At 53.4% G+C, this 22,466-nt stretch overlaps 1 protein-coding gene across 1 annotated transcript in view; it reads right to left on the bottom strand.

Moving 5' to 3' along the window:
- Window positions 1–21,192, bottom strand: part of LOC110472627 (gamma-aminobutyric acid receptor subunit gamma-4) — a 35,930-nt gene extending 14,738 nt beyond the window's left edge. The window contains exons 1-3 of the mRNA XM_021534474.2: window positions 21,080–21,192; window positions 15,812–15,960; window positions 15,544–15,611 (exon numbers count right to left, since the gene is read on the bottom strand). Coding sequence (XP_021390149.1) covers window positions 15,544–15,611; window positions 15,812–15,960; window positions 21,080–21,135 — 273 coding nt within the window. The 5' untranslated portion in view covers window positions 21,136–21,192. The remainder of the gene's footprint in view (window positions 1–15,543; window positions 15,612–15,811; window positions 15,961–21,079) is intronic.
- Between the last annotated feature and the right edge of the window lie 1,274 nt (window positions 21,193–22,466).

Raw genomic sequence — 22,466 nt, 5'->3', positions numbered from 1 at the left:
TGGTTGCTCAGTTGTGTCCTGCCTTTAAATTCAGCACTCAAGTCTGGGATAATCAATGCTAACACTCTGGAAGAGTGGAGGGTCAGCTATCCCAGGGGTTTAGCATTTGTTGTCAAGCCCAGATTTTCAGGAGGGATCAGCATTAAAGAGCTCCTCTTGTGCCATTCACAGTCAGCCTTTGCAAAAGGTGTGGTGCACAAGTCATTCAGCTCTTCTAAAAAGTCTGAGCTGTTATTGTCACTGTCCTGTGGTTTGATCTCATTCCAGTGGCTATTATTAGCACAGCTACTCACGAGGCAGAACTCAGGAGCTGAGCTGGCTCCCTTGCCTCTCTGTAGGGAGCCCATTGGGAAATTCTGGCATTTACAAATGTATTTTCTTTCAGAATTAATCTGAGACAAGATTTATACAAAACTGCTCTGGCCTTTGGGAGGACTTTCACCCGTCCAGCTTCCTCCTCCATGCTGCCAAGTGAGTGAGCAGCTGTGTGGCTGAGCTGCCCACCGGGGTTAAACCACAACAGCTCCTGAGGAATTCAGCACCCATTCCCATCAGGAATGCCCAGTGGTGCTGAGGAACCTTGCATGGCTGAGGTTCTGCACTGATCAGCTGTGGGATGGTGCTCAGACCCCTCTCTGGGCATTACTGAGATCCCACTTAGCTGTAGGCATCTGGTGGTTAAACAGGAGGTGTTTGACCATGAGTTTCCTACAGCCTTTAGTGGGGGGGTTAGGGACTCCTGGAGGGGGATCTCAATATGAAGCAGTCCAAGTTGTGTCCTGGAAATGCCTCTCACTCTTCCTGACCTTGGGAGAGTCCACTATCAAAGCTGAGTAGCTGGACTTCAGCAGGATGAGCTCAGCCCCTAAAATTCAGGGCACTGTTTCTCCACCTCCTGCACCCCTGTAGCTTTTCCCTGCCCCTGACACTCAGCCATCAGAAAGAGGCTTCTCAATGCCTCGATTTCTCCATGTGGAAAAGGGTTATTGTAAAATACGCCTCCACCATTACTGCACCATCTGCTGTGCAGCACATGGAGGTTGTTAACTTCTCTGTGAAGGCACAGGCATTTTTAGTGCTTTTAACAGAAGGAGCTAACGAAGGAAGGAGGAATTGCTTTAACAGTTTGGCCACACCATTTGGATCACACGTGGGGTAGCACACACATGTTGGCACACATGCAATATTACATCAAATTTCAGTCATGAAATAATAAATCAAACTCCCCATGAGGCAAACCCAGAGGGCTGCCTACCCTAAATACTGTCCCATGAGTTTTTCCCGTGCTCAGGGATGCCCTGCAGGGCTGCCTCTGCTGGCTCAGTGTGTCCAAGTCCCTTTGGCACTGTCACCACCTGGAACTGCAGCACATCCCTGATCAGCCCGGGCTTGCCTCACCTGGGCAGCACAGACACTGCTGGAAACACAGTTCCAGAGAAAGGCATGACCTGAAAACATTTAATGGAAAGAATGGTGTGTGGTAAAAGAGCATTTGTGAGAAATAAAAGGATGGGGAGCTGATAGGGATATTTCGTATTGGAAGAAAAAAATAACAACAAAAAGATTTTATTGCGCTCTCAAACCCTTTCGCTTTTCAAAAGCTATGACCTTGCTGTGTGAAAAGTCATTTCTAAGAAAACCCCAAACATTTCCAATCCAAAAGAAAAGTGATTTGTTCAGAAATCAGCCTGTCCCCAGCACAGGAGAGCTGGGAGCTGGCCTGGTGTCCTACCCTGAGGCTTGCTCCTTGGGTTATCTCTGCTGCTCTGCCCTCACAGATGGGGAATCAGCCCATATTTCCTGTCAGATTTGGCTTTAGGAACTCTGCTCTGGACCAAGTTCCACCCTGGGTTCAGAGCAAATGTAATTTAGGGCTACTGAGTTTCAGAACAACAGCTTAAACTCACAGGGTTTGCGTGACAAGATTTGAAGCGAACAGTGCATGTTTTCAGGTTACCTTACACACCAAATAAACACAGCTGGGCTCTGCCAAAGCATCCTTTTCAAATGGCTTTTATCAAGCTTGTGTGTTCAGTTCAGCTGACCCCTCTCAAGAGTACAATTAGTGGGATTCAGAGGGGCTGAGACCCTGTGGTTCCTCTGTTCCATTTATGAGCTTTTTCTGTGTTAAGAGCTCAGCTTTCTGCCAAATGCCAAAGAGAGGAGCAAATCCATGAGATGAACATGTCATAGATGGCCTCCTAAATTAGGATAAAATGAAGTATTTAAACGTGGTTTTTGCAACTTCACTTGTATTCAACAGCAACAAGAAAACCTCTGAACAGAGGGCTCAGAGACCTGGAAACATCTTCCTCAGTTTTCCTCTGCTGCAGAGATAGTTTAGTCTTTTCCAGCTCAGAATATTCTGTGAAAAATCCTAAATAACAGTGGGGCTGAGAGATTAAGATCTTAGACAGTCACTTTCTAGCTTTCATTGTTCTGATATTTGTTTTTACTCATAGGGCTCCCTTCCCTCTTCACCTCCACGCAAATCCCTTGCTGCAGTCCAATAGAGCAGGCTGCTTTCCTGGGAAGCAGGGACAGCATTTCAGGTGCTCTGACGTGACTGTGATGTGTCCCTGCTGTCAGTCACACAGCCAAGCCAAGCAAATGTCACAGGCTTAGGGATGCTGCAATTCAGGAAATTCTCAGAAGTTCTTTCTTGGAGGAGACCCAGAAATGGGGTGGTTTTTTTTCAAGGGTTGTTAGGACACTGTGTGCTCACCATGTCCACACCCCCACAGCCCTGCCCAGATGAGAATTTTCCTCTCCAGGACACCCCACACACCCTCCCAGCCTGCAAACATCTCAGACAAATCCTGGGTTGTACCACACGTGTCTCCACGTCCCAGGGAACACATTCAACAACAGTAAAAAGTCTGGAGATGCCTTCAGGACTAAATAAATCACCTAAATGAGATAACTGTATCTTAGAATAATCTTGGCATCTGAATGCACCACTTCTTGTCCCCACAGCTGGCGGGCAGGAAGGTGCTGCTGGGCATGACACAGGGGAGCACTCGGGGCAGCCAGCAGAGGGGACAGGTACCAGCAGCACGGGCTGTGCCTGGCACCCACCACTGAGGGACTGGCTGGCAGTGCCAGGCTTCTCCCAGCTCTGCCATTAGCAGTGTGGGACACCTCACTTGTGGCCACCTCCATGGCCCTGCTCTGGGCAAGATCTGTCTCTCCAACACAAAGACGAAAAGAATGCAAATATGAATTTAATTCCACATCCAAGGTCCTCTTCTCTAGAAATCAGACCCCAGAGAGATTTCTGGACATGATGCTGGGGTGACCAGGGGAGCTCTCAAGGACAGCAGGAGCAGAGCTGTGATGATCTGTGTTTTCAAGGTGACACACTGAACTTCCCATCTGTTTCACTTCTGCAGCAACACTGGCAGAGTTGTCCTTGCCTGAATGTCTTTCACCTCTGTCCAGGGATTCTCAGTTGAAACAGGGTTCTTTTTATAATACAAACATGCTATTAAAAACCATCTCCATGTCCTGTGCTCGTGCCAGGAGCTGTCAAACAAGTCATGCTATAAATGCTGCTCTGTCGACTGCAAAGTCCCCCAGTCACGGCTTGCTCACCCCTGGAGCTGGCAGATGGGAACTGGACAGGGCTTTCAAAATTGTGCTGCCTTCTGAGAGCCCCATCTGCCTGTTCCCCCACACCTCTGCTCCTTCCTGCTGCCATGGATGTGCAGGTGGGGACATCTGAAAGGCAGGTTTTACACTCCTGACAGCCAAGCACCCCAAAATCTTTCTTCAGAGATGTTTCTTTGTGCCATCCTTCCTGCCCTGCAGTGATATTATCTCCTCCCATGCAGCCCAAGGGTGCCCATTCTGCTTTCCATGGGAACATGGGCTGGCACAGGGCACAAGACCTACACGTGTGTGTTTTAGCATCTGTTAGAAGCCATTACCCAGAGGACTGAGGAAAGTCCTTGAGGCGAGACATGACATCAGCCAGACTCTGCTTTGCAGAAGCACAAGTCTGTCTGCACTGTCCCTGATGAGGTTATTACAGAAAAGGCAGAGATGTGGACACGGGATGCTCTATGCAGGTGGGGCAGAATTGATTAAAGGGGAAGGTAATGGACACTTCACTGAAATATTATGCAAAGCACCTTAAGGAAGGAGCCACCTCCTTTTAGCTTGATTTTTTTCCTCCACTCTCAGGAGGACTTTCCTGGGTGGAAAGTCACTTGGAAGCACTTTCTGATGCAAATAAAGATGCAGCCCAGTTTCCACAATCTCTGGAAAATACCTGGGCAAAGCAAAGCCAGGTTTGTCCAAAGTCTTGTCTTCATGCCACACATCACTGCTAAATACTTAACTGCTCCCTACAATGTTAAAGGAACTTTGTGCAGATGAAGAAAGCAGGTGGGGAAAGAGAAGAGGTGAGAATGGAAGCACATAGGATAATTGGAGGAGAATATTTTTCACTCTGGCTCAAGGGGTGTCTGAGGAGACAAAAGGAAATTTCCTTGGGAAGGGCTGGAAGGCAAACCTTCTGACTGCATATTAATAACTCCCCGGGATTGCTCCCCCAGAACAGCTTGACAAGATTCAGATGAGAAGCTGGAATTTCTTTAATTGTATCTCCCATTCCTGTGCCACCCACTGTGACTAAAATGAAACTCTGGGCTGGGCAGTGCAGTACTGCCCAGGACTGGGGGAGCAGCTGCTGCAGCCCTGCTCTGGCAGAAGCACTGAGCTCTGTCAAACCTCCTCTGCTGGCAGCACTTGAGAGCATGGAAGATCCAGCAGAGCCCAGAACTGGGTCTGAGAAAGCACAGTGCATCCAAGTCCCTGGGATGCCCTCATGCAGGAAATGCCTGCACTGGCCCGGAGAAAAAACACCTGTATAAATCCCTGTCTAATTCTCACCCTCAAGGTGAAAAAAGGACATTCAAAACATCTGAGAAAGTTCTGGTTTCACCAAAGGGGAGCAGTTTGTGCCCTCTGCAGAGATCCTCACTCCTGACCCTGCTCTCTCCCGGCCCCAGGTGAAGAAGGAGATGGGAACAGTATACTCTGCTCCACCAACTCTTTCAAGGAAATCTGTTTCACGCTGTCTCTCATGCCCCCTTGCTGTGCTTTAGCACCTCTCTCTTTCTGCCCTGCCAGTTCCTTGATATTCCTTCTCTCTGCCTCATTTTGTTTTTCCTTTTGCAGCTCTTCTTTTCAAGCCTCCACACAATCACAGCCCAGCCCTAATGAGATTTCAAGGGAGCAACCAGGCTGTGGAAAGCAGTTGGGAGAAACGAATCAGGTTACAAAAAAAGAACAATTTCTCTCTGCCTCCCCTGTTGGGTACCGGGAGGGCAAAGCAGGGGAGTGCAGTTGCAGCAGGGTTACCAGGCCAGCTGATTCCCCTCTCCAGGCACACCTGAGGCCAGGGGAGGAGGCCACTTGGCACTCAGGTCACCACCCCTGGCTGCTGAGCTCTGCTCCTGGGGGCTGCTCACTTCCCCTGGCACCTGCTGGATGCAAACCACTCTCCTCAGAAACCAGGGAAGAATTCCCAGCCTTTTTTTCCAGCTCCCAACTGTTTTGTACAGTCTCTGCCTGCTGTAGATGCCTCCTTTGAGACTCAACCACTTGACTTCCCCAGTTCCCCTCAATGACTTCAGAACATCTTTGGGAAGTGGTGAAAAAGGCAAAGGCTCAGTTTTCTACACAGCGGTGTAAGAAATACTCTGATGTATCTTGTATATCCCAGAATCATACACAGAAAGAAAGCAAACAATTTGGGATCTTTGGCTTAGTCCAAAGTTCCCAGGAGCTGGACAGCATATCTTTAACTGCTCCCTACCAAATGCCAGCACCTGGACTTGGCTTTGGCTTTTTGTGAGAGCAGTAATACCAAGGTATTTCATCCCTCCTCCTGCTGACCCAGAGAGAGGAACCGGGTCATGGCAGGAAATGGTTTATCTTGAATGTTACAGGTCTCTCTGCCTTCAGCTTTTCTTTTCAAGAACCAAATGAAGATCACCCAGTTATCATCTTAACTTCACTCCAATGGCTGTAGCAACAACCAGCCTTACTCCCTGAAGCTTTTCCCAACTCCTCTACCCTGCTGCTCTGCTTCCTCTCCTTGCCTTTACAACACCACCAAGGTGGCTTTGGGTGACTGGAGGAGAATGACAGACTAAAGGCCACAGACTGGTGTGGGAGGCATCACAGGTGGCAGATTTGGAGGGAGAGAGAAGCTGATTGAGGGGAACTGTCAGAAACAAAGCTTCCAACATTTGGAGAATCCCCACTCTGACCTCCCCTGCTCCCCAGCCACATGGAGACAAGGTGTTCCCCCGCCCACACTCCCAAGTGTTTTGGTTCACACCTCCCACGGGCATCTGCCTGGGGGAGCCTTTACCACCACCTGCAATTCCCCTGGTGAACAAAGCTGATCAGATGGTTGGAGCCATTCCTGGCCAACTGCAGGTCGGGGAACAAACACACAAATCCTCACCACGAAGCTCTCTGGGCGTGGGGATGGGCACACAAGGCTTATGCCAGGGTCTCCAGCCACCATGCCCTTTATTCCCCCACCCCCAGTGCCCCAAGCAGCCAGCAGGATCCCTGTGGGCTGTGGGAACTGGGGACTGGGAGCTGGTGGGGCAGTGCTGGTGTGAAGTGGCTGCAGTGCCCACCTGCCCACTCACTGACCATGTCCCACCCAGCTGCAGCCACAGGCACACCCAGGCAATCTGAAAAGATGTGAGAAGCAAAGCCCCAGGAAGAGTCACACTGGCTTCTCACTTCCAATTTGCACCACGGGCAATTAAACCCTTCCTGTGTGTGGAGATGGCATGCAATAATGAGAATATTCTGCTTTCAGCACCGAGGCATGAAGAGGTCCTTCAAACATATTGATTGTGGTCACCCACAACCACCGAATTCTCAGAAATGGTCTCCATTTTGTGACACATTTATAGCAGGCAGATTTCACAACAGCCTTTTAAGGGAAATGGTAGGATGGTTTCATCTGGGAATGCAGGAAATAAATAGAGCTGATTTCTACTGGAAAAAAAAAAAAAAAGGTGTTTTTCTCAAAATAAATTAAAATTGTCAAATCCTAAAATGAATTACCTCAACCTTATAGTTTCATTCAAAAACTTAATTTTTCTTCAGTGAGCTAACACAATATTTCATTTTACCCTTATCTAGTTGATGCACTTCACTTTGACGTTTATTTCCAAATACTCATTTTCTTGCTTTACTTATGCAGGACAGAATTTATCACCATATGAAGAGCAAATCAAAACAATCTGATGAAACTAAATGTAAATGTTTTGATTGTCCCTGTACCCATTTCTCCTTGGAAAGGCTGAAGAATTCTGGCTATTTGTCCCAAGTGGGAGGGGAGAATGAGCCTATCTCTCCTATGATGCTGCTGTTTGCCCTAGACCAGAAACCCTGGCCTCAAACCCTGGCCTTTGACCATCTCTTGGACCTGATTCTCCCACACCTGAAATATCCCATCCCTTCCTGCAGGGACATCTAAGGCCTTCAGTTCAGATAAATCAACTCTGCCTTAAAAATCACTCAGCCCACCGAGTGACAACTATTGGTACAGCTCAGAGTCCATATATCTTTCAAATCTGACACAGCAGCACTCTCCCTTTGACTTGGAAGAATCAATGCAATGAGGGTCAGAGCACAGATCAGCAGCTGCATCCCACCCAGGCCCTGCCCTGTCCATGGGCACAGCTTGGGGCTGTGCAGGGCAGCTCCTGTGGGTGCTGTGCTGTAACCAGCCGTGCTGTGCATCCCCTCCAGTGCAGCTGTAACCAGCCGTGCTGTGCATCCCCTCCAGTGCAGCTGTAACCAGCCGTGCTGTGCATCCCCTCCAGTGCAGCTGTAACCAGCCGTGCTGTGCATCCCCTCCAGTGCAGTGGGCATGCACCAACGCAGCCTCTGGATCACAGCAGAGCCTCTCTTAACGCCCTGCCAAGCTGTGAGACAGCAGCTAGGGTGGCCAGGGCAGGGACACCCCTCCAGCCTGGGGCAGACCCCAGTGAGGACACCCTGCTCACTGCAAAGTGTCACTGTGCCCTCTAACAAGCAGGAAGCCCTGGAAAGGGGGACAGGGTGCAGCTGCTGTGACCCCAGACTGTAGGAAGGCTTTTCTGTGGGTAAGGGTGAGGAACTGATGCTCTCAGGCCAAGTACAGCGAGCACAGCGGCTCCTTGGGAAGCACCCACTGGAAGCATCCTTCCCAAGCTGCCTGCAAAGGTTCCCGGCGAACAAATCCCTTCTGCATTCAGCCCAGCTGAAGAAATGCGAGTTTTCTCCAAAGGCTGGCACGGAATGAATGAGGGATTGAGTCATTCCTGCCAGCAGAAGGGCGGAAATGGGAGGAAATGTGAAGGGATTGACAAGAGCCGATTACTTCATTATGGATGTTGATTTATCCCGTGCTGCCCCAGGGCAGAGGCTGCCCCAGCTGCGGCTGCGGGAGGCACCTGGGTGCCAGGGCTGAGCCTGCGGTTTAAGAAACCTTTAAGTACAGCCACATTCCCCATTTAGCACCAGGCTGCCAGCACAGATGTTAATTAACTTTAGGGCTTTGCTCTCCAGAAATGTCTCCGAGGAAAAGCACTTTCCCTGCCCCCAGGAGGCCACTGTCCAGATTTCATGTTTTATTTAGCTCCAAATTTCAGATGCAAACCTCCAGCTTTTCACTCGTCTTCCCTGATAACAGACTCCTTGAGTTTTCTGCACAGCCTGTAAATAAAATACCAACAGGGATGTCACACAGAAAATATCTGGAGGGGATTCGTGTATGTTCTGGATAATAAAAGGAGCTGGCTGAATTATTCATCGTGAATAAGTCAGCTCTTTTCCATTTTGGAAGCAAACTTTGACGATTCTGGAAGCTCTTGGGTTATGTTTAGGATGGGAGCAACTTATTATTTCATTAGACCTTTTGTTGCAGCCCGTAGTTTGTCCCACAAGTCACACGTGGTTGGTGTCATTTCTCAGTGGCCCGGGGGGGTTTCATAGGGAAAGACAAACTTTTCATGAGGAGAGCTGCTGCCCTTCCTGTACCTGACCTCACTGCTGTGTGAACACCAGCGTGAGGGACAGTGACTGCTCCTGAACACCAGGGAATCAGGAGATGTGAGCACTCTCCAGGCACATGAGCATTTGTGCATTTGCAATAAATGCAGCATGGGCTCCGGCAGCTCTGAGCCATCACTCAGCCATGGAAAATAACAGCCAGAAAAAGTGCTGGGGCTGTTAGTGAACAATACCCATTTCCCAAGACTTTACAATTCCGTGATACCCGTGGTTATCAGGGACCAACAGGCAGCCCAGCCCATGAGTGTGTCCTGCAGGAGCTCAGCAGGGCCATGCCGATGGCCAGGCCAAGGGGAGCGTGCCACCCCTGGCAGAGCACTGCAGTGTGCTTTAGGCACTGCAATCCACCCTACAGTGGGTGCATCTGGGCTATTGCCTCCCAGACAGATGATTTGTGAAGGATTTTTAAGTCCTTTCAGTTGAGAAGTGCTGTGCAACTGCTGGAACCTATTATTATCAGGAAAGGAGGGGGGAGGTAGCAAATTCCCTTTACCTATAGGCTTATCTTGTGCTCCAGAGGAACACAGTCGGGCATTTTAAACAGCGTGCCATTTTCAATTCATTTCCTTCCTACTTATTCCAAAGCAGCCAAAGCTAAGTATAATCAAGACTTAAGTGCTCCTCAGAGCCAGACAATTATTACTGGTCTTGGTTTCCCCGTCTTGTAGGGAGAAAGGAGGGAATTAACCCAAGCCTTGCAGTGGGACGGCGGGGCTGTCACAGCAGCTGCCTCCCAACAGAGAGCACTTTTTGGGATGTGGCTGAGCTTCCCCAGCCTCCAGCTGGCCCAGGGCTCTCAGCAAGGGTGGCTCAGCTCCTGCAGAGCCCTGCTGGCCTCTCGGGGGTCTCTGCTGCTGCTGCTGGGGGAGCTGAGCCGCTCTCAGGCAGCCGCTGAGGCAGGGACTGCGCTGCAGACCCGCGACCCGGCGCTCAGCCGCCCCAGCAATCCCTGGAGAAGGGCTCTGCACACACCCGCTGCCTCCCTGACCCACCCAGCCGTCTCCCCACGAGCCGAGATGAAGTGCCCAAGGTCCCCAAGCTCCTTCTGTCACATCAGCCCCCTTCCTAAGCGCTGCCCCTTGTCAGCTTTAACTTTGAAAGCCAAGCCTCCCTCCCTGCCTCCTCGGGATTGACATGAAAGGAGTCAGTGGGGGGTTCTCTTCATTCATGCTGGGCTTATACTTCTAAATTATAAAGTGTGTCAAATGAGGATTTAATTTATATTTAACAAGACAATGTTTGTAAATTAATTATTCATCAGCTGATAGCGAATAGACATTTCCCTCTTCCCTCCCTCCCCCTTTTTCACAGGATTTCCACAAATGCACCCGACGTACAAATCTATTAAATGCTTTCTGCAGTAGTCCAGATGTGGGAAAATACATGCTTCAACCTCAATTTCGTGAGTGTGTTGCACGGTAACTAATGTAGCCAAGCACAGCATTATGAATTTCACAGCGTGCAGCTTCTCCTTCCTAGAGAGGCAAGGGGGCAAAAGCCAACACTTGTATTTGGACATATCACCTTCTTCAGGTTCCAGCCCCCCACTCACAGGCAGAGATAAGAAAACAATTTGCTGTAACAATTGAGATAGGAGCTCAGAAACCCCGCTGGAAATCACAGGCATTTCTGAGGCAGCAGAATTTGGCCCCTGGTGAACGATGGAGGCCAATTTTGCTCTTTCCATCTTTATTATCATTAAGTAATGAGATTGAGGTGGTGTACAACACCAGCAGAAGAGCTGTCATTCTGTTTTGCTGCAAAATTTGGCACACAAGGGCATCTCCTCACACACAGCAAAGAGAGGACGAGTCCTCAGCACCCAAACCAGAGCCCTTCAGCCTCTGATCCCAGACACCTGAAGCAGGTGACCAAGGCACGTCCCTGGATGACTGAAATGTCTCCATTCACCTCTGCCAGGAGGCAACCACAGTGTCTGTACCGTGCTCTCAGTCTCTGGCTCCTCGAGCATCACGCCTGGTTTTGTGTAAGAAAGGAAGAAAAGAACATTCAGCTCTGGGCTCTGGGGGAGTCTGAGAAGCTCTGGGTGAGCCTTGCTCCATCCCTGAGCTCAGAACATAAGCACTTCTGCCCCTCTCACTCATGCTGTCCCCCATGGACACTCAGGGACATCCTCAGAACTGAAAGACACTCAGCGCCAATAGCTGGCACCCACTTACTTCTACAGCACCATTTCCTGAGAGTTAGGCATCCCTAAAGGAAGGTGATCCCAAGCTCTAGGTGCCCTTGACACCAGTTAAAGCTATAATCTATAACAATAAAGCCATTACAAAACAAAACCAGGAGTAAATCCCTCCAGCAAACAACCAGTCAGTGAAAAATTTGAACCCAAAGTCTCCTCCCTGGCACCTCTTCCCACAAACATGCTTGGAGAAGGAAGGTGGGTCTTTGCATCAGGCTGAGCTTCTGATAAAGCAGGGACACCTCAACACTGTGTGAATGGGAATCCAATTTTGCATCCAGCTCCAGCCACAGCTGGGGAAGCTGCAGCACTATGGGTGATAACTCCTTTGGCACCAGGGGCTGCTGGCCAGTGCTCAGTGGCAGCCACAGCTCTGAAGGGCCTCATGTCCAGTGCATCCTTCCCCTGAAGGTGTAAGCACAGGTTTCCACCACTCTGAGAAGTGCCAAGTGCCCCAATCCCACCCAAAGATTCATGGCCTTGGGGAGGAAATCCCAGTCCATGCAGTGATTGGCATAAAGAGCTGTGGGACCTGATGGTCCCACTCTTCCCCCTGTCCCACCTCCTATCCTTGAACCATCTTCTAGCTCTGCTTCTGGTCACTGCCACGTTTTGCTTGGAGAGCACAGAGCATCCTTGCCCAGGGAAGAGAGAATAAAATCTGAATAGAATATTCTGAATATTTTTCAGAATAAAATCTGCTCAGCCACCTAAACTGGAGACAAGACTGCCATTCTGGTGTACAAAAGAGATCAGGAAATCACTTTACATTTCTTCCCGCTCCAAAGCTGCCCACCTTCTGCTGACTCCTGAATGTTAATGTTATTTGTGACAAGTGATTGATGAGGCAGACGCAGAATTCACACCCAGCGCAGGGCATTTTCAAATCACCTATTCATTTTTAAGGACTGGAATCAGTTTTGCATCCTGACATGATTTGTCATTTGGAGGCTGGGCAGTGGCTACCCAGGGCCAGCTTCCAATCCCTGACAGAGCACCAGCAGGATGAGGACAGCAGGGAGACATTAACCCTTTGAGGGCAAGCAGGGGCTCACAGGATTTAAACCAGATGCTGAAGTTGGAGCCTTCTACTCCAGCAGCATGTCAGGCCATGCTGCAGCCTTCAGCTGCAGATTTATAGGCCACAGTGGTCCAAGCTAACAACCACAGTAGTGCTGCTGTGTCTCTTAAAAGTGAACTTTGTTTTTTGTCTTCTACACAGCCGATGTGAGAGAGAAATATTTACGTAAGGCACTGTCATGGCAATGCACCTAAAAGAGATCAATGGGACATTTCCCCTCCAGTGGACCTTCCAGCCTACACAAGCCTCTGTATCTGTGGCAGAGTGAAATGTCACCACGGGCTCAAGAGAGATCTAGCTCTGAGACAAATTCTAACTCCCTTCCCTTGGAAATGTGCATTTCCTCAGGTTGTGTATGGGAAAAAGGCAAGATGAGGCACGTGGGCTGGGCCTGGCAGCTGGGAGAGGGCAGAGGTTCTCGGGCTGGGAGAAGCTGCATCAACAGGGACAGAGTTGGAATGGCATGTCCCAGCAAAGACCATCCATCATGTGTTTGGTGCCAGCCTGCCAGGGGCTGGCACGACCCACAGAATGACTTAATTCACTTCAGCAGCATGGAAAAGCAAACAAACACCAACAACTGGGTGAAGCAGCCAAGTCTAGAGGTGACACTGTGGCAGCTTTGCCACTACCCTTTCCTCTTGCTTCAGGAGACCACGGAGCAGGATGCAGCCTCTCCCATGAGCAGGGAAAGTACACAGGGTACAGACAGCAGAAATCTGAAGCTTTGAGACCTTGGTCTAGCTGCCCTCAGTACCTTTAATATTACCTCAATCTCATGGGAAAAGGTTTCAAAGTTCAAGGGCATCACAGGTTCAAGGTTAAGAATTTACTTAAGGGAACAAGGAAGGAGAGTTATCCCTGGAGAGTCTACCTGGGTGTCATATGGAGGAGTCTCAACATCACAGGTGACTGCTGGGACCCTGCAGGAACCCCTGGACTGGCAGCACCAAGGCACTTCAGAGGGACAGCACAGCCAGTTGTGACTGATGCACCCCTCAAAACTGTCCACACTGAGCCGGCTCCTCCCTGCCCGAGCAGCTCCTGGCCGTTCCCACAAACAGCAATCCTTCCTCAGGTGGGAGGGCTGCAGAGGGGTGGAGCAGCCCCATGGCTGCAGCTTCCCCAGCACAGCCCTGCAGGTGCTGGCAGCTCCAAGTGCCAGCCACCCCAGGGGTCCTGTGCACCTGTGGGGCCCCGTTTCACAAAGAGAAAAAGCTTCTGCTGACTCTTTGAAAGAGCTAACACATGGGTTGAGCTCCCCTACATGATTTCCTGGTCTCTAGTAAGGGCTGAGTTCACACAACAGCTTTTCCCTTTGGTGGGGGTGGCTGTTGTCACTGCCTGGCATCTTGTTTTCCCAAAAATACCAGAGATACTGAATGTGCTTGAAGCTCCTGTACCTGCAGCCATTTATGGCTGGTGCTAGCCCAGCAGATCCAAAATCCTGAAAGGCTGGGATGGACGTACGTACGTTCCCACATCCCCATCACCATGGCATAAGCTGTGTTTCTTAGGAAACCAGCCTAGCAGCAGTATCCCTGTTTAGGAGGAAAGATGAACTCTGGATGTAGACTGGATTTTAGAAGCCACTCTCTGCTGCTAGCACCTGCATGGCTCTGCAGGGCTCCCGTGACAGCGAGGGGAGCAGAGCCTCCAGCAGGGCTGGAAAAGGGTGCTGGGAAGAGATGAGAGGGAAAGAGAAGGATGAGAAGGATGAGAAAGAATCCTTTATTCTGAAGGATGCTCTGGGTTTTGTGTGGGTCCTTGGGCAGTGCAAAGCAGGTGGAGCAGCCAGCTGTAACAGGAGCCTGGTGCTCTCCCTGCAGGCTCACCTGGAGGTGAGCACACCCAGCTACTGCTCCCGTGTCACTTTGGCCTCACGCCCCGTGGGCTGCAGGGGCTTGTGGCAGGGGGTGACACCCACACAGCTCGGGCTGTGGCTCTTCTCCTCCAGGCCAGGCATGCTGGAGCAATGCAAGGAAATTCTGAGCCTCGAGGCCGTCCCTGCTGGCTCCTGCTGGTGCCCTCACGGTGCCCATCTGGTGGCTGCTGAGCAGGAGCTGCCTGGGGGCACATCCACCACGTCCTCGGTGGTGGCCAGAAGGGCTGCTTCCAAATGCTCCTTGGAGTGGAACTGGTACCTCAGCTACTGTACCACCCCTCCATCCCCAGAGGCGTTTGTCCCTTGGAAATTTTGTACTTGGGAAAGTAAAAATAACTTGCCCATCCTAGGAACTTGGGTTTTTGGTTTTTTTTTCCCCAGTTTAGGGAGGCTGTTTTTGTTCCTGCTGTGTTTTGCATTGGGAGAAATAAAAAACCCCAGATTGTCCAGGCTGTATCTTGCCTTTGTCCCCTTGATCTCACTGCCCAGTGGGCTTGAGAAGTCCTTCAAAACCTGACAGAAGTCAGGTTTGTTCCTTGCTAGAAAAGGGAAAAAAGATGGCCTTGCAGGGAAAATAATAATAATAATAATAATAATAATAATAATAATAATAATAATAATAATAAATAATAATAATAATAAAGGAAGTTTCCTGTGAAAATTAAACAGTCAACAGTTGCTCTCCTGATCAAAGTGTCTCTGTTAAGTGTTTTCACAGCTCTTGGTACAGAGGGGTACTGCTGGGTCCTGAGCCATGAGCAGAAATTGCCACAGTCCTGGAGGCATCTCTCTAAGGTGCTACACTATGAAGAAGAAACATTGGAGCTGAAGCTCCCCTTGCTCAGCACTACAGGCCTGGGCACCCGAGTTTCACACTGCCATGGAAACCATCTCCAGGTACCTCTCTCAGTCCTCCTTCACAGTGCCCTGGTTCCACCTTGTCCTAAGTACCCTGGTGCCCACACACTCCCAGGGAGGAGAGGGCAAAGCCACCAGGCAGAAGGGTCTGCCCCCCTTGCCAGCAGAGAGCGAAGAGCAGCATCACCCCACAGCAGAGGGGCTGTGAGCTCACCCAGGGCCCTCGAGAACCTCGCTCCTCACCAGGGATGGTGCTCAGGTCTTTTTGCAGCTCCCAGCAGGCCAGAGCACCTCCCACCAAGAGAAAGGAAACTCCACTCATGCCAGCAGCACCCTCCCAGCAGGTGCAGGCAGCGTGACACAAGTGGCATGTCCCCGGGCAGGGAGGGGACAGCGTGCCCTGCAGCCAGCAGCACTCACCATCTGGATGACAGACACCGGCCCGATGCTGTTCACGTAGATATCCACATCGATGAACGTGGGCTTGACTGGGAAGACAAGAAAAAGGCACCATCAGCTGGGCCAGGAGCATTGGCAGAGGGGTGAAGACAAGGGGAATGTCTGGGATGAGCGTGGCTCTGCTGCAACAAAAATCCCACCCCCAGCAGGCACCAAAGCATGGAAAACACAAGACATGGCCAGGCCAGGTCACCACCTGCGGCCACAGGGAGCTTCAGGGGACACTTACTGCCAATGTCAGGCCTCAGCTTGTTGTCATAGTTCTTGAGCAGCGAGTTGAGGATCTGCGTGGCATCGGTCTCCTGTGCCTTGGGTGTGAGGACCCAGGTTTTATTGATGCTGAGGTAATCGTAATCGTATTCCTCTGTGCTCTCACACCTGGAGAGGAGAGACAAAGGGCAGGACATGGCTGTGGCAGCTCTCTGGCACTCCCTGGGAGCGGGGGCACAGCTGTGTTTCAGAGATACCAAAGGAGGAGGATGCAGCGCAGCTAAAAGGCAGAGCATGAGGAGCTCAGGGATCTCCTCTGAGCCACACTGCTATGAAGACACAACTCACCTGTCACCTTTGCTCACTTCAGGGTCACCAGACATGCAGGGGCCTTGCCACCAGTGGGAAAGACTAGCATGGAGTGCTTCACCTCCTCCTTAGCTCCCTTTGGAGGCACACTGCTCATCCCTGAGGTGTGGGAGGCAGTCCCTGCTTTCCCTGCCTTCCTGCTCATCCCACCCAGCAGCTCCTGCTGCCAGAGCTGCCTGTTAACCTCAGATACCTCCACTACTCTGCCTGCTGCTGACACCTGAAGCAGGCTTCTTCTGAGGAAAGAGACAGTGACAAAACAGTGGTTTTGGGGAGCAAGCCATTTGCAATAAATGCATTTCAGAGAAAAGAGTTCCTAATCTACTGTGCAGGCATCCTGCACGTCCAGCATGCCAGGAAGCCAGCCATCTGCCCTGCACAGATCCCTGGAAATTAAAGCCTTATGCAAACTCCTCTGCCTCCAGGCCAAGACCTGCCACAACCCATTCCCTACACTTGCCAACCCTTCCTCCCCAGCCTGTGGTGTGAGCTCCCCTTTAAGGATGTCCCATCTTCCCAATCTCCCAGTTCCAAGCCAGGCAAGGGAGGCTCATATCCATCCTCCTTTGGACATGATCCACTTAGCAACAGCTTCTCTCGCTGCCTTTCAAACCTGCCCTCTCTAAACCCTTCGCACTCCTCCCTTTTCCTAGGGGAGTTTTCCTAAACCGTCTAATTAGATTAGGTCCACACGGTCACCCGGGGAATTCTCACCACCTGCCGCGGCTCTGGGCAGCTCATTCACGAGGCCGTCCCCGGAATGCCACAGCCGTATGTGGGAGAGATGCTCCCACTGCCGGCACAGCCCCTCGACGTCCGCCGTGCCAGCGTGTCACCTCTCCAGCGACAGGGAGGGTGTCTCAGCGGGAGCTGTCACCGTGCTGACCCTTCCCGGCCGGAGCCTCCAGCTCCGAGGTGCAGTCGGGCACCGCGCATCCCCATCTCCCTCCCGCGCCGCGGGAGGCACTCGGAGGGGGCCAAAAAGCATTACTCAATTGACACGCTGCGATCTGTCTTCCAAAACCCCGGGCAAAAGTGGCTTTCACAATGGCTGTGGAAGCCTCGGCGCGCCCGCGGCTCTGCGGGCCGGGTGCGCGCAGTGCCCGCCTGCCGCCGCGCACCGGGCGCCGCTCCGTCAGCGCGCAGCTCCGTCTGACCGCGCTGCCTCCAGCCCAGCCGGAGCAGCGAGCGCTGAGCAGCGCCGGCAGGATGCGCTCCCCGTCCCGCAGCGAGCTCGGCAGCGCCAGCAGGCACAGGGCACCGCCGGGAGCCCACCCGGACTGGCACAGGGCTCAGAGCGGCGGCCGGCCCCGCTCCTGCCAGGAACAAAGAGGGACAGGCGCCCACAGCGCAGCTCAGCGCGAGGGAAGCAATCCAACGAGCAATCCGAACTGCTTTCCCTCGCTGCCAGAGCTTTGGGGGAAGGAGGCTGCCTCGGGCAAAGTGCGAGCAGCTACACTGAGATGTTTTCTCCGTGTTCCCCTGACCTTCCTTGAAGTCACCTGCCAGCACTGAACTCTGCACATTCCCCTGCCCTGCCAAAAATCCTGGTCCTCTGAGAAACTGTAAGGCTACAGCAGAGTCTGCAACATCCCTTTGGGGGCTGAGCAAACCCTCCCTGAGCTAACCCTGCTCAGACTTCTGGTTTCCCCGCACTTAGTGTCACTGATTAACACACCAAGGCTTGGGATAGCATTTCCAGGGAGTCACATCCCTATTACAGAAGCAGGGGCACCACCAAAAATATGCTTTTTGCTAATGCAGCTAATCCGAGTCTACTAAACCATACTAAACCATCTTAGCATAAGCAAGCCAGCTTTTGCTGGAGAAAATATGCTTTTTCTGAGTGCCTGTGCACACACACACACATCAGCCCTTGCTGGTCAAGAGTGCAACTCTCATGCCACCCCATGCAAGCCACTACCTCCTCCTTGGTCTCTCTTCTTGGTGGCCCCACTTCAAACAGAGAAGGGAAGAGGCCGAGATGTATTGCAGAGAAGAGGTGTTAAGGTGACATGTGCATGCCCCCTCCAGCTGCTAATGGAAATGTCACACTGCAGCCCTGCAGAGATCCCCACCGTGCTGTGAGCACTCGCTGGCCTGGCAGCTCCATCTCCAGGCACAGAGCGGCTGGCTTGCTGACAGGGGACAGCCAGCTCTCATATGTCTCTGTGCAGCCAGGGGGAAAGGCAGAGCCGTGTCTCCTCACCTCTGCACGTCGAGATGCCACAACACCCTCCTCAGAGCAGGGCCATGGGGCTGGGACACAGCCACAGTGTGAGAGGAGGTGGGCAGGGGCTGACAGCAGGGCAGAACTGGGGGCGTTGCAAGGAGATCCCTGGTCTTGACAGAGGACTGGGGCCATGGCAGCTCCTGCTGGTGCCCCGAGCAGGAGGCTGGCACGGCAGGGAGGTGTCCTTTCGGATGTGCTCACATGTATGGATGAGGTTGGACAATTCTCCCTGGGCAGCCCGTGGCATTCCAGCAGGACAGAGCCGGCTCCTAATTCCCTCTTACTCAAGCAGACACCTGTTTGGCTGAGGCACCGAACACGCCCTGCTGGGGAAAGTCACCTGAAGAGCTGGTGACTGGCTCCCTCCCCCAGTGCCCAAGCTGTCTGCCAAGGTGTTCCCTTGGCAGGAGGAGGGAATGAGCAACGAGAGCCACAAACCCTTGAAGACACTTCTGCTCCTGCCTGCTGGGGCAGCTGGCGGTGCTTGGCTGGGATGCACAGCCACTGTTGCTCACTGCTGGTGGTGGCCCCGAGGCAGGACCCTCCCAGCACAGGTGCAGATCCCCAGGCTGTATCCAGCCCTGCTGCAAACACAGCTGAAAGCCTTCCCTGCTCCCAAGGAAAAGGGAGCAGCAAAATGCAGGAATAACATTTCCCTTGGTTGAAAAGCTGTGGTCAATTCTAATTACCACATGCTAATGTGTCCTTCTAGTCACCCATCCCAATGCCTCCTAGGGTTGTAGGCACTGGGGTGTCAAGGCAGATGGCTCTGAATTAGATGTAGGCAGAGGATTTAAGGATGGGGAGCTCTAACTGCCCCCTACCCATTTCACGTGTCTTCCTACCTCTGACAACAACTCCATGAAGCCCCAGTGGTCTGGTTTCAAACACCTGCCAAGCCCAGCCTCTGGTGTGATGCTGTGCAGGGATCCTGCCTTCAGGGCTCAGAGCTGGCTGCCCTGGTCCCAGCCGAGGCAGTGCCCTGGGAAAGGCTGGTGAAGGAGACTCTGTGCTGGGGCACCCTCTGGGGAGTGCTGAATCACCTGGCAAAAAGCATCCAGCCCGCTCCAGGGCCAGAGGAAGGGTCTTGCTGCTTGTACCGGGAGAAGAGCTCTCAAACACAGCTCTGTTCACAGAGCTCCTCACCCCAGCACCCACCGTGAGGAAAAGGGAAGAGGAGATTCACCCTCCACAACTGCATCCAAGAAAAATGCAGCAGTCCCCTGATATAACTTGCTCTTTTTTCTTCTCTCACAGGATTCCTCTCCCACTCCATCATGCCCACCCCCCAACATCCACTGCCACTGCTCCTGGCAAAGCAGGGCTCAGGGTGGAGGCAGACTTGAGGCACTGGGCAGAAGAGAGGCCAGGCCAGCTAAGGGGTGAACATTCCTGCTCAAGGGTATGTGAATACATGATTTAATTACTCCTCCATGTGATCTTGCAGCTTACAAGTCATCCTCTCGAAATGCAGGGCTCGTGGCAATGCACTGCAGGGACCATGGGGCACAGGAACCGGGACCAGCACGGATCCATCCCCCTCTCAGCCCTCCAATGCCCCCTGGCACCTGCACGGATCTCCTCCCGGAGGTTTTGTGTCAGGGCACGGCAGAGGATGGTGTCAGGGCACGAGCAGTGGGGCAGCTCTTGCTCCTCGACCCTGGGAAGGCCAAGCCAGGCAGGACCATGGCAGGGATGGACTTTGTGCCTAGCCCCGGGCTCGGGAAGCATTGGCAGGGCAGACCATTAGTAGCAGGATTCATGCTCCCTGTCCCTGACTGCATCTGTAATGGGATTTGATCGGCTTTAAGGCGGCTTATTCTGCCAATTAGCTTCAGCCAGTAAAATCCCTCTTCCCCCAAGCCCTGGGGGTAACAATCTGCTGACAACATGTTCTTTCCCCATCTAGCCATTAAACTCATCAGCAGGGATAGGAATTGTAAAAAAAAAAAAAAAGAAAAAAGAAAAAAAAAGGAAAAAGAAACTTGAAACCCCCTTGTGCGTGGGCCCTTTCATCGCTGTTTACAGAAAAGCGCTACGAACGGCTGGCCCTGGGAGAGCACCGCCACCTGCCCGCCCCTGCCTCCGCTCGCTCCTCGCCCAGCGCGCCGGGGGCACCGGGCAGGCACCGGGCTGGCACCGGGCTGGCACCGGCACCCAGAGCCGCGACCTGCGGCCAACCTGTAGAGCAGGGCAGGGCAGGAGCCCGCGTTGCCCTCCGCTGCCAGGCTGCACACCCTGCGGGGGTTGGGGGCCCCGGGATGGAGCGCAAGGAAGGGGACGCAAGCTCCTTCCCAGCCAGCCCGACTGCACGTGGAAACGCCCCGCTGATGGACGGGGCTCCCCGGAGGTGCCGAGCTCCCTCCGGTCCTGCTCCGGGCACCCCCGGGAGGGGCTCGCTCCCCGGCAGGGTTAGCCAGGGGGCGATGGCAGGGTGGGAAACGGGATGTCCTCTCCATTCCGGCTTGCGGGAGGGAGCCCGGGGCGCAGAGGACATGCAGGCGCGACGGGACCCGCTGCAAGGAGCAGCTGGGGGCACGGAGGTGCCAAATCCCCGCTGGAGCCGGGCTGGCGAGCGCGGGGAGAGGCGCTGCGACTCCAACGCCCTCCCCTCCCATTGCCCCGACGGGTAAACTGAGGCGGGGAGGGGGCGTCCCGGGTGGCGGGGGTGGCGGGGGGACTCACCTGGCGCGCAGGAGCGGCCCGAGGGCCAGGCAGAGCAGCAGCACGGTCCCGGGCATCTCTGCGAGGCGCGGCCGTGCGGCCGCCCGGCGGGGCTCAGCGCGGGGCCGGGCCGGGGGCGGCCCCCGGGCCCCCCCGCTGCCCGCCGCGCCGCGCTCCGGCCCCGCCGCGCCGCCGGCCGCGCTCCGCAAACTTGGGCATCTCTCCTGCGGCCCGCGGCGGGGAGGGGCCGGCAGCCGCCGCTGCCGCCCCGCGCAGGGCCGGCCTCCCCCGCAGCCCGGGGCTGAGCGCCGGGGGGGCGCGGGAGGCACCCGCGCATCTGCCGGAGCCGCGCTGCCGGGGAGCGAGCATCGTCAGCTGCTGCCAGCAGCTCCCGCTCCCCCTCTGCGTAACAAGGCGTTCGATTTCTCTTAATACTCGCCTTTTTTTTTTTTTTTTTTTTTTTTTTTTCCTTCCCTTCCCATGCACAACAGTTGGGGTGTTTGTCTAAAAAAAGAAAGAGTGGGTAATTATTGCTAAATTACGCAAGGCGGCAGGCCCCGCTGGGCTGAGCTGCCGGCGAGATGCAGCCCGGAGAGGGTCCTTTCCCACCTGTTGGGGCTGCTGCCCACAAAAAGAGCCGGGAGGGTGCGTGGGATGGCTGGGGATCGCGGGTGGGCTCCCAGCCTGTCGCTCTTTGCCTTCAGGCTTCGCCAAGCTGCACTCGGGCATTTCTTCACTGACATCCGAGCGGCAAACAGGAGGAGCAGATTCCTTCCTGGGGAGCTTTGGGTGAGAGCTGCTCAGAACAAAGTTTGTCAGACCCACACGAGGTACCAAGAATATCCCTTGTTTATTTACAGGCTGAGGTGCAGCAGCTGGCCCCCAGAGAGGCCTGGCCCTGCATCTCCCGGAGCTCTGGTGATTCTGATGGCAAATCCAGCTCCTCTGGGCTGGAGCGGGACCATCCCTTTTGCTGAGAGCTCTCTCCTCTCACTCCTGGGCCTGTCTCACGAGCAGGGGGAAGATCACTGCTCCGCTCCCCGGCTGCAGCGCTGTGGTGCTGCTGCCTCCTTTGCTCAGGTGGGACATTCCCGTTCCCCGGGCACACCCGCAGCCAGGGGCAGTCCGGGTGGCGATGGAGGTGCCGCAGGAGCACAAGCAGCAGTAGCAGCGGCACACCTGGGTGCTTTTCCGAGGCTCTCTCCCTTGCTGATTGCTGCAATGATCACCTGAAGCCCTCGAGCGTGAGATCTGAGCGGCCCCAACGCCACGAGAGGCAGCTGCAGCCATCAGGGCCCCGAGATGGCATTTCCCTGGAATGAAGCAGCTACAGATGATGTTGCCTTTACTTCAGGCAAAGAAGCCAGCTCTGGATGGCAGAGTTTACAGGAAACACGTGTCAAAAGAG

This window comes from Lonchura striata, chromosome 14, assembly GCF_046129695.1.
Source record: "Lonchura striata isolate bLonStr1 chromosome 14, bLonStr1.mat, whole genome shotgun sequence".
NCBI classification, from domain to species: Eukaryota; Metazoa; Chordata; class Aves; order Passeriformes; family Estrildidae; genus Lonchura; species Lonchura striata.
The sequence above is the reverse complement of the archived record's forward strand: the minus strand, read 5'-3'. Positions and strand labels throughout refer to the sequence as shown.